Source organism: Erinaceus europaeus, chromosome 18 (genome assembly GCF_950295315.1).
Source record: "Erinaceus europaeus chromosome 18, mEriEur2.1, whole genome shotgun sequence".
NCBI classification, from domain to species: Eukaryota; Metazoa; Chordata; class Mammalia; order Eulipotyphla; family Erinaceidae; genus Erinaceus; species Erinaceus europaeus.
In genome coordinates this window covers 45,625,544-45,637,594 of record NC_080179.1, presented here as the reverse complement: position 1 = coordinate 45,637,594, position 12,051 = coordinate 45,625,544, and the positions used below count along the sequence as shown (strand labels likewise).

Genomic DNA, 12,051 nt, shown 5'->3' with positions numbered 1-12,051 from the left:
CCCTGAACCTGCCTCAGTTTCACCAAGTCACCAGGCATCAGGTGAGAGCCACCCACTGTGCCTAGCCTGCCTCCCCCACCCTCAGGGACCTTTAGAGGTTGGGAGGGGGAAACAACAGTACCCAGCCCTGGGCACTGGAACAGCAAGAGAAGGAGAGAGAGGAGATGACCTCAGGCCTAGAGGTCAGGGCACACAGTAGGTAGCCAAGCAGAAGCTGAATTACTGTCTGCTTTGTGCTCACGTCTGAGTATAAAGTACTCAGGAAGCTGCAAGCCTGAACCACACTGGACCTACTTGGACCAGGAGGCTGTACTAGGCATTCTCACAGATCCGCTTGGATGGGCAGGAGAACACTGTTAGGAAGCACAGCTCTGTCAGAAGCAACACGGCAGCCCCAGGCCAGAGTGGTTTTATCTCTGGGAAATCCCCAGCACCACCAGGGCCCCAAACTCCAGAGTCCTGACCTCTATGAATTCCACCCTACCTTGAATAGAGCGTTACTGTAACAGGGTTGAAAAGCAGAAAGCAACAAAGGCAGCACCATTCTAATTGGAGCCCAGAATGCCACAGAACTAGCTCCCCTCATACAACCAGCAAGCTCCCCCCCCCACCAACACACACACACACACACCATCACTCAGTTCCAGAGGAGAGGCTTTGGGAGTAAAAACAAAATAGACCAGGAGGCAACCTTGAGGAAGTACAGTGGCTAGAGCCCTGGAGTTACAAGCATGAGGTCTCAAGTTCAGTCAATATCGCATGTGCCAGAGTGATGCTCTTGTTCTCTCTCTCTCCCTTCCTCCCTCTTTCTCTATTATTAATGAATAAATAAATCAAGACTAGATGGTGGCTCACCTATTAGAGCACAAACATTGCCATGTGCGAGGAGTCAGGCTCAAGGCCCAGGTCCCTAACTATAAGGGAGAAGCTTCACAAATAGTGGAAGCAGTGCTGCAGTGAAGCAGTGCTCTGTCTCTCCTCCCTATCTCTCTGTCTCACCTTCTATAAAAAATGGCCACTGGGAATGGTATAGTCATTGTGCAGGCAATGAGTCCTAGCAGTAACCCTGGTGTCAGAAATGTGTGTGTGTGTGTGTGTGTGTGTGTGTGTGTGTGTGTGTGTGTGTGTGTGAATAGTGAGGCTGGAAGAGGAGAAATGCTTGAACAATCTGTAAATTTGGTAAAGACATAGTTTATATTGATTGCTTAAAAATAAGATAGGTCCATGGAGTACTTCCCTGTGATCAAAAAAGATGAAATTGTGCCCTTTGGGACAAAATAGATGGAAGTGGAGGTGATTATGCTTAGTGAAATAAAGAGATGAAAGACAACTACCAAATGGCTTCACTCATATGTGGAATCTAGAGAACTGGTACACAAGAACTTGCAAAAAACAAATAAACCAGAAGTAAACAAATTGTCTTTTTGTAGGGGTAGATAGCATAACGGTTATGCAAAGAGACTTTTCATGCCTGAAACTTCAAACTGTCTTTACAACTTTGTGAGAACTGGGGTAACTGTCACCACAGAGCTTTGGGGGTAGGCTTGGGGTGGAACTATATACCCTGTAATCTTGCAATCTCGTAAACCACTATTAATCACATATCTAAAAAAAGTGCTTAGTGAAAAAATAAAGTAAGGTGGGAGTTTTCCAGATGAGGGGTGAACCTGTCATCTCTGAAGCAGGAAAAGCAGAAATGTCTGCCAGGTGTAACAGTATGCTTGTCTGAATGCAGTTCACCATCTATTGTGCAGCTTGGGTTGGGGGAGGCAGAGAGCTGGGCCATGTGCAAGGAACCAAGTTCAAGCCCCTGCTCCCCACTTGCAGAGGGGAACCTTTATGACCCATGAAGTATTGCTGCAGGTGTCTTGCTTTCTTTCTCTCTCTCTATCCCACCCTTCCCTCATCGTTTCTCTCTGTCCTGTCAAAATAAATACATATAAAATAAACATTTAAAAGAAAAGTATAATTTGGGAGTTTGGCAGGGATTTATACAAACTGACCCTGAGAGTTTCTCAGAAGGAGCCATCATGGGGGGAGGCAGAACAGGGTTAGTGTTTCATCTTCTCCCTAAGCAAATCCACAAACATATGCATTTCAGTAGCCTAAAAGATCTCTCAATGACAATTATCTCTGGGAAAGAGACTGCATAAGGAGAGAGGGAATTCTTGCTTTCTGCTTTATTATTTTTTATTATCTTTATTTATTGGATAGAGACAGTCAGAAATCCAGAGGGGAGGGGGAGGGGAAGAGAGACAGACCTGTAGCCCTGCTTCACCACTTGCAAAGCTCTCCCCCACAAGTGAGGACAGGGAGCTTGAACCCACATTCTTATGCATTGTAACATGTGCACTCAACCAGGTGTACTACCACCTAGCCCCATGCTTTCTGCTTTATATGTCTCTGTGTGGTTTACATTTTTGAGACTACATATTCCCACAACATTTTGTCAAAGGGTGTTTTTCATTTGGTGAAATCATGAAGGAATCCTGATAGCAATAAAACCAATTCAGGACCCTTCTAGAAGTGAAGCTACTGCCCAAGCAGCCCCAGAAAGCTGAGGGGCTTCCTGGTAACCCTGAAGGGGACTTCTAAGTCAGCCCAGAAGCCAAAGTAGGCAGTAGACATATCTGCGTGTCAGCTGATAGGCTATGCTCATTCCTAGTGGTCTGATGAGGCACTGAAAGTCAGCAGACTTTCTGGTGGGCTCTGCCTCCTGCACTGACCCAAGCCTTACAGACTCAAGTCCAGGAAAATGCAGGGACCCCCTAGTGAGGAGACCGCATTTGCTGGGAAGATTTTCTGGGCCCCCAGATACCCTGATAGAAATCCTTCCACAATTTACAGCCTTGGAATCTGCTGCAGTTGATTGAAGGATAGGCTCCCCCCACCCTCCCATCTTCCATTGCACAGGCATTTGTTGGGCATCTGCTATATACCAGGTACCATTTAAAAAGAGGGGGGATAGTTGCATCTCGTGTTGACTCACACAGATGCTGAGTCCAAAACCAATAGCCCAAGGAGAAGACAGAAACTAAAGCTATAATTACAGTAAGCATCACAACAGAGAAGAGCAGGACCCTGTGAACCTTCGGGGACAGGAAGGAGCAGCAGCCATGGGGACCTGGGTTAGGATGGGGGAGGGGCTACTGGACGCAACATGCCTACTCAACCCTGAAGAGCTGGGAGCCAGGACAGGGCACAAGAAGAGGGAACTGCATGGCCGATGCCTCCAAAATTCTTCATTTTCACCTCCACGCTCACTCAAGGCCACTCCCCCCACCTCATCCATCCTGATTCCACGAGCTGGCTCACTGCCAACATCAGAGTTCCAAAGTCTAACATAAGAAGGACTCACTGAAACATTGGTTTTATTCCTTGATTGATATAAAGCAGATAAAAATCTAGCACTACTGAATCCTAAAGTATGAATTTGCACTGTGAATACAAAGAATTACCATGCACACACTCACCTTCAACACCTTAGAGAACATTCTGGAAAATTCTAGTCGAAGGGAATTCCGGGGGTTAATGCTTGTCAGTCTCTGTTCCATTGAGGGGAGACTTGTCTTTATTCTTGGCTAGCCAGAAGCAATACTATACCATATATATTATTATATACCATATATGTTATATATTACATATGTATATATACTATCTGAATGTGTGTAGCATTAAGGAATACAAATAGAAAAAAAAATGGTAGGCCAGGTGATAGCACAAAAGGTTGAGCCCACATGTTAACCAGGAGCCAGGCCTCGGGCTAGAGCCTCCACACCCCACCTGCAGGGAAGATGCTTCATGGGCAGTGAAGCAAGTCTTCAGGTATCTCTTCTTCCCTCTCCCTCTCTATCTCTTCCTCCCCTCTCAATTTCTCTCTGACCTATCAAAATAAAATAGGAAGAAAAAAATGAAAAGGAAAAAAAAGCTTATTGGGAGCAGTGGATTCATAGTGCTGGCACTGAGCCCCAGTGATAACACTAGTGGCAATATTTAAAGAAGAAAAAGAAAAGAAAAAATTCAGTATGGATTAATAGTGCACATAAATTATTCATGAGTCACATATAGATATTGGGCATGAGAATTCAAAACCCATCCAGTTGAGCTGTATGATCCAGCAGTGGCATTTGATCTGTATGAAACGGACCCTCTTGGTATTATTTTCTAAGCTTCATACAGAAAAAAGAACCTGAATATTTTGTCTTGGGTGCCCAAAAAGACACCTGCTCATGCAGATAGGAGGGAAATGTAGCAGGAAGTATAACTGCTCTATGAATTTCCAGGACCAGGTGTGTATCTTGTGGGCTCAGGAGGTCTTGAAGGTAATTAGTCCCAACAATGTGTGCGGGAATAAAGAGCCGACCTTCCGCCAGCCAGCTCATTCCAAGCTCACTTCACAAAGCCCTCTGACTCTGCATACTGTCCTGCCCACCAGCAGGAGTCAGAAGGCAAGGCTGTTCTCAGGAAAAGTAAGTGGGCCCTGTTCTAAAAAGGTGAGGAACAGGGCTTACTGCTAGACACAGGCAGATCCACATGGCATATTTGGAGTTTGCAGCCTAACAGTTCCATTAACCCCCAAGCCAGGATTTTAGGGCCTAAAGTGGGGACCTCTATCCAGGATATTCTCTGGGGCCCTGGACCAAAGAGATGGGGCTGTTTCTTCTCTTCTGACCCTCTAGAGAGTTCTAAGACCTCTTGTGTCAGAGAAAGGAGTGGGGGTTCCCACAGAAGGAGGAACAGGTGGCCCACCTATTCACTCTCCTCTCAAAGACCTGGGAATGTCTCCTTTTCTCTGTCTCTTTATCCTCCTCTTGCTCCCTCTCTTATCTTTCTGTGTGTCACCCTCTAAAAGGAAAGATTAAATGGAAAAAAAAAAAAGGAACCTGTTGGGAGGTATGGAGTCACCATGCAGGCACCAAGCCCCAGCAATAGCACTAGTGACAAAAAAAAAGAAAGAAAGAAAGAAAGAAAGAAAGAAAGAAAGAAAGAAAGAAAGAAAGAAAGAAAGAAAGAAAGAGAAAGAAAGAAGAGAAAAGAGAAAGCAAGCAAGCCTGGGCACTCTGGAAGTTGGATGTGTCCCACCTGTGCAGTTGGGCACTGCCTAGAGGCCTGAGTACAGGGCCTAGTTCTGCCTCTTAAAAGAATCATGCATGGTGGGTGATATACGAGCTCACTGGGATAGTGCCCCACAAACAATCCAGGGTCTAGCCTGACACTCACTGCACTGTGGAAAGTTTTGGTGCTGTGGTATCCTTCCCTCTCTCCCTCTTTTTCCTTGCTTATATCTACTTCTGTCTGACAAAAAGAGTGAAAGAGGCCAGGCAGTAGCTCATCTGGTTAAAAGCACACATTATAGTGCTCAAGGATGTGGGTTCAAACCCCTGGTTCCCACCTGCAGAAGGAAAGCTTCACAAGTGGTAAAGCAGGGCTCCAGGTGTTTCTCTATCTCTCTGTCTCTCTCCCTCTCTATTTCCCCCTCCTCTCTTAGTTTCTCTGTATCTCTGTCCAGTAATAAATAAGCAATATTGAAAAAGGAGTGAAACCCAAATAATAATAATAATAATAACAGCAATAATAAGTGTGTCCACCAGGTTTCTCTGAGCCCTGATTTCCTGCATTGACAAGAGGCCCCAATACCCTGGGAGAAGCCAGTATGCTAAGCCTACACTAAGAATAGGTGGGTGGTCTGGTAGCCACCATCTCCTCAAGGAGTTCTCTAGAGAGACCCTGGGGGCCAGGACTTCAGTGAGCCCCAGAGGCCTGTCTGGGGTGGGGGAGCATGCAGACTGCTCAAAGTTTGCTCCCCAGCTGGCCCTGCCCCGCTCCCTGCTGCCTTGTCAATCTGTCACCCTCTTAGCAGCTGAGACCTCTGGCAGCACCTCCCAGCAGCCCCGCATTAGAATTGCAAGAACCCCACTGCACCGGGGAATACAGATGGAGGAATCTCAGATTCAAATTTGTCCAAGTATTGTGAACAGCCATGCCCGGGCAAGGCATTTCAACTGCCCTTCCACCAAAGGGAGCGAGTGAGGGTTTTGTTAGAAGTTCAAATTGCTTCTTAATGGAGAGGATAAAGCTAGGCTCGGGCATCTCCTTAGAAATTCTTCCCGCTCCCAGGAAAGCCACCGCTGCATGTCAATTTTAATTTTTGAAATTTAAACCGAGGGCTTTGTGTCTAAGCTCCATCTCATCGGAGGAAGGGGAGGAATAAGTCAAAAAGGATTAGGGGCCCACTGGGGATTGCAGATCCATAGCAATTAGACTTCATTTGGGTCTCAGACGTTTGGTTTTAATCGCATTTCTGGATGATACAATCAACAAGGCATCAGAAATTGATATGTATGCAACTGTAGATGGAGTGGGGGTGGAGGGCAAGACTCTGCCTGCCCCAGCTCCAGGGCTCAGCTGGGTGTGGGCTCCACAGTCAGCAGGGGTGTGGTAGGCTAAGGAACTGGGGTCCCGTTGGGTCTGCATGGGGAGTGCAGGTCTGTATGTTCTCCCCCTGGCTCTCTTGGAGTACTTTATTCCTCGACTCAATCCTTGCTCATACTGAAGTGAATGGCAATAAGACATTATTCAAATGAAATGAGAGCATAAAAGGGGATAGCAACAGCCACAGCCATGGGACTCCAGGCAGGGGGTATAATTGTCTTTAAACAGGAATCACAGCTTTCAGAATCCTCCAGGTACTGAAGGTGAACACAATTTGGGAGCAGACACGCAGCTACGAGCATGGCACTGAGCACACTGACAGGGACCAGTAAACATATGTGTGCACACCTGTGCTATCGGTTAAAGATGAAGAGAGAGCATCCATTGATCCACATGTTGTGTGTGTGTGTGTGTGTGTGTGTGTGTGTGTGTGTGTGTGTGTGTAGCTTTACACAGACATGCAACCCCTATGGTACACACTCATACTTGTCTTCAGACAACTGGCAAAATGAGCTCAGTACTAATGGGTGATTAACTTTTTAAAAAATATATTGATAACTGTTTCTAGAAGCCATTGACCTGAAAACAAAACACAAAAACAAAGACATCAAAGCCACATGTTCTGTCTCCCTAGCCTATATGTGTGGAGCAGGGAAGGGAACCCCAACAAACACACTGGGGTTCAGAACAAGTGCCACACACCAATATGTAAAGGGGGGAGAAGGGAAGGCCCCAAGACCAAGAAGTGACACCCCCAAAGTGAGGGCTAATGTCTACCTCACTTACCACAGGGTTCAGGAGTGAACTCAAGGAGCCAGGTGATCTACAGAATGACACTGGCTCACCAACTCTTTGGGAAATGTGGCTGTAGCCAGCACCTGTGTGAGTAACAGGCCTGTGCTGATTGGCTGTTTGTGGGTGGGGGACAACTTCCACACTTCATTTTATGGATGAGCATCTCAGGGGTGGGTTACTGGCTGGCCTATGCCTCACTCATGCCTTCCATCTAGCAGAAGTGCTTCCTCTTTCCCTTTCTCCCCAAACAAACCCATTCCATCGCTGCTCTTCACCCACCAAACTGGAGTCTGTAGAACCAACTAGTCATTGCCTGTATGTTTCTAACTGCTCCCACACACACACCACTACCACTTGCTGCTGGGTCCCTCCAGCTCTGGGCTACAGCCCAATAAAAAACCCCTACAACACACACAAACACAAACACACACACACAGAGTAGAGAATGGTATTACTACTCCATCTCCCCACATCTTTGAACCCACTCCAAGTGGCAGGGACCAGGCAGAGACTGGCAAGCAGGACACATAGGGGGCTACCCAGTGTCCACTTAGGGTCTTTGTGCCAGGATCTGAGTATGGAGGCCTGATGTGTGTGGGGGGAGGGTGGGGGGTAACACTGGCCCAGGGGAGAGAGACGTCTGAGTCCAAAGCTCAGAAACATGATTTAATGCCTAGCGGTGGGTCTGAGTCCTTGGCTGGAGTTCTGCCAGGGGTGGGCAGGCTTTTGCAGATGGAAGGGGACCTTTGCACATGTTTTTTGGGGATCACAAAGAAGGACGTCGTCCTAGGGAAGCCGTGCTCATTCTTGCCTACCTCGCTGACCTAGGGTTGGTTTCCTGGGTCTCAGAAACCTCAGAGGAGGAGGAAAAAGAGGAGGAGGAGAAGGAAGGGGACTGAAGAGGGCAGGTGTCCCGCCAGGCCTCTCCAACCTAACCAGGTTGGCAAAATCCAGCCTCCTGGGAGCAGATTCGCAGATTCGACCTCAGCAGGCTCCTTAAACGCCCCCTCTGCCTTTGAGGGCTGAGGGGCAGGGACTGGAGCACAGCCCAGGCCAGACCAGGCCAGGCTAAGAGGCCAGGAGAGACTGGTAAAGTGGACAGCAGGGAGGTGTCTTGTCCAAAGATGTCAGGAAGGATCTTGAAGCAAGTGTGGTCACTGTCAAGGAACAGCGCGCCCCGCCTGGCGCCCCCGCCCCCCAAGGCTGCAGCGCTAATCCGGGTACAGGAGAAAGCCCGAGAATGTGCTGTACTTGTTGTTGTTGCCCCCGTGAGCCTTGCCGCCGTCCAGCTTCACGTACACCTCGTCGCCTGAATCCAGGTGCAGCACCACGCTGTTGCTAGCATAGTCGTAGTTCTGGTCTGCATCCTGCGCGATGGCGCTGGCCCTGACCTGAAAGGGATAGGGGGGTCAAGGCACTTGTGCGGGTGGTGGTCCCTGCCCAACCCCACCTGTTGCGCCGCAGGGCGGGTCTTCCTCCCTTACCTCGCACGTCCAAGCTCCCACCCAAGCTCCCTGCGAAAACTCCCCAACTTAGCAACTGCTGGACCATCTCCTCCTCTCCACCGCGGGCGAATAGGTGATATGGTGGCTCAGGGACTCCAACGCAGAGGGGGAAGGGCGGGGACCCGGGGCCGGGCCCGGGGAAAGGAGAACGACAAAGGGGGGCGACTGGAGCGCACGGGACCTGGGGACGCAGGGAAACTAAAGTGAAATTTCCGAAACCGCAGACCGGCCGGCGAGTGGCCAGAGTCGGGGCTCGCACATTGGATAGCTGGGTCTCAGCAGCTCCGCGCCCACACTGAAGAGGACCCCAGAGCCGTGGGAAGCGGAGCGTCGTGGAGCGCACCCTCCCTGGTCCCGGAGTCGCTGGACTCTCGGGCGCGGAATGGAGACGAGGACAGGCGAGGGTCGGCAAGGCCGGGGACGAGGAGCGGGGGCGAGGGCAGGGGGCACTGACCTGGCCGTTCTTGCAGAGGTCTGCCCACATACTGGTGCCGTCCCCGCCGCGCATGAGGATGTGGTAGGTGAAAAAGTAGATGCCGCGTACCTGGCAGCTGAACTTGCCAGTGGAGGGGTCGTAGTGGTTGCCGAGGTTGGTGACCACGTCGTCGAACTTAAGCACCTCGTAGCCCTCGTGGGGGCTCTTGAGACCCACGTAGAAGGCGATCTTGGGGCCGCCGAAGGCGGCGCTCAGAGCGCCGGTCACTTCGCCCTCTGAGTCGCCGCCGCCCCCGGTGCCGCCGCCGCCCAGCCCGACCCCGCCCGGCGCGCCAGCCGCCAGCTGCAGCCCAGGCAGCCCCGGGCGCCCAGAGTCGCCCTTCTCTCCCGGGGGGCCCCTGGGTCCAGGGGGGCCCGGCTCTCCTGGAGGGCCACGGGGGCCCGGCTTGCCGGCTCTCCCGGGGTCGCCCTTGGGTCCCTGGATGAAAGGGGGCGGAGGGTTGGCGCTCAGGTCCTGCATGACCTCCAGGGCGGCGGTGCTGGGGCCGGGCGGCGGGGCTTTGGCGCCCGCGGGCCCCCCTCCGGGCGCAGTGCTGTAGGGGTCGCAGATCATGCGGCAGGTGCCCATCATCTCGTAGTGCGCGGCCCCAGGGGGCGCCGCCTGCAGCAGCAGCGGCACGGCGATGAGCAGCCCCAGCGCCATGGCCAGGAGCACGCCGACGGCCCCCAGGCAGGCCCGGCGCCGCCGCTGCCACAGCCGGGAGGCGGCCGCCACCAGCTCCTCCTTGCCGCCCGAGGAGGTAATGGTGGGGCGGCGCGGGCGGCCCCGCTCCCCGCGCTCGGGGGCCGGCTCCGCGGGTCCAGACCGCACCCCCGACGTGGCCACCCTGTGCCCCGCGGCCCGGCGACGTCAGCGAGAGGCACCCCGGCCGGGCCGCCGGAGTCCAGTGCGCGGGAGCTGCCCGGCAGAGCTGCGGGGCCCGGCGCGCATGGCGGGGGCGCGGCAGAAGGAAGCCCGCACCCCGCGACTCCGGGAGGCGGCAGCTTGGGCTTCGGGGTGCGGATGAAGCACCTCCCTCCCCGCGGGGCTCCGCGCCCGGGCACCCGGCTCCGAGACGCGCGCTGCTTTGCGCTCCCGCGGCTCCCCAGCTGGCTCCCGAGCGGAGGGGGGACCCGCCACCCTGACGTCAGGCGCCCGGGGCTGGGCGGAGGGGGCGGCGAGGCGGCACGCGCTGCCACCGCTCGGGAGGCTGCGCCCTCATGCCATCAGCCCTCGGTCCTCCTAGCCTATCCGGGGGGCCTTGTCCTGGGCCCAGGCGGCCGAGGCGCAGTTCTTCCTGGCAGCTCCCCGGAGCCACAAGTGGGCGCAGCGGGCACAATCCCAGGGTCGAGGAACTCAGCCGCACCCCCTGGCAGGCGCAGTCCCACAGACCCCTGGAAACGCATACAAATCCCTCGTGCGCATGTAATGCTCGCAGGCAGGCACTCCAGGCCACCAAGGTGCCCCAAGTCCTGACCACCCCCCACCCACCCACCGTCTACATATACACACTCGCCCTGGTTCCTTAGGGGCTCACCTACTCCTTAAACAGCACCAGGTCTTAAGCAACCAAGTCAATTGGCGCCAGACTGCCTTACACTCAAAGATTTTCTGTAAGTCCAATCGAGTTACTTCTACAGAGTGGTACACATCTGGCTTCTGGAAAGTCACACGCCTAGCCTGGGGGGCCCACATAGTTAAATAGACTTAGAAGACCACCCTACTAATGATTCGAGTGGCTCTTTTTTAAAAATTTCTTTACTGGGGGGTTAATGTTTTACAGTCACCAGTAAATACAATAGTTTGTACATGCATAACATTTCTCAGTTTTCCACACAATCATACAACCCCACTAGGTCCTCTGTCATCCTTTTCCAGGACCTGTACTCTCCCCCTCACCCACCCCAGAGTCCTTTACTTTGGTGCAATACACCAACTCCAGTTCAGGTTCTACTTATGTTTTCTCTTCTGATCTTGTTTTTCAGTTTCTGCCTGTGAGTGAGATAATCCCATATTCATCCTTCTGTTTCTGACTTATTTCACTTAACATGATTTCTTCAAGCTCCATCCAAGATGGGCCGAAAACGGTGAAATCACCATTTTTAATAGCTGAGTAGTATTCCGTTGTGTATATATACCACAAGTTGCTCAGCCAAGTGGCTCTTTGAAAACTCCAAATTTTTGCACCACAGTAAAAGACTCTGGGATGGGGGTGGGTGGGTTCAGGTCCTGGAACTTGATGGCAAAGGAGGACCTAGTGGGGGTTGAATGGAAATGTGGAAAACTGAGAAATGTTACACATGTACAAACTATTGTATTTTACTGTTGACTGTAAACCATTAATCCCCCAATAAAGAAATTTAAAATAAAATAAAATAAAAACCTTCAAATTCTATAGCACCTGAGTCTCTTAGTGTGCTGATACTAGGCGCTGCCTTTCCTTGCACCTGCACTTGGCTGACCTCTGACCTCTGTGTAAAATGCACTGACAAAAGCAGAGCCTTGAGACCCCAGCACCTAGCAGCAGTCTCAGTGCAGTCTGCTAGCCAGAACCACAGGACCAGGCAGGACCACAGGCAGGCTCCTTTGGGCATTCCCAGCTCCCTCCTACTGCAGTGGTTTAGTTATTTGAAAAGTAAATTAATGTTTCTACTTTTGGGATCCTGTTCATTACCATTTTGTCCCACTTTATATCCTGCTACCATCCAGCCACCAAGTTGCAGGTGCTATCATGACTTCTCTGGGCAAACGACCTCCCCAGTGTGTCCTGGTCACCTGTCCAGAGCATTTCTCCACTAGGGAAAAATGGAAGCAGGCTGAGGGTATAAATCAAACTGCCAAAGC

General features: G+C 51.7%; 1 protein-coding gene across 1 annotated transcript; it reads right to left on the bottom strand.

Annotated features, from left to right (window-relative positions):
• Positions 1-6,267: 6,267 nt before the first annotated feature.
• Positions 6,268-10,589, bottom strand: C1QL2 (complement C1q like 2). Its single transcript, XM_007524755.3, has 2 exons — positions 9,187-10,589; positions 6,268-8,618 (listed from the first exon to the last, which is right to left on the bottom strand). The coding sequence occupies exons 1-2, from the start codon at positions 9,868-9,870 to the stop codon at positions 8,439-8,441; spliced, it is 864 nt and encodes a 287-aa protein (XP_007524817.1). The 5' UTR covers positions 9,871-10,589; the 3' UTR covers positions 6,268-8,438.
• Between the last annotated feature and the right edge of the window lie 1,462 nt (positions 10,590-12,051).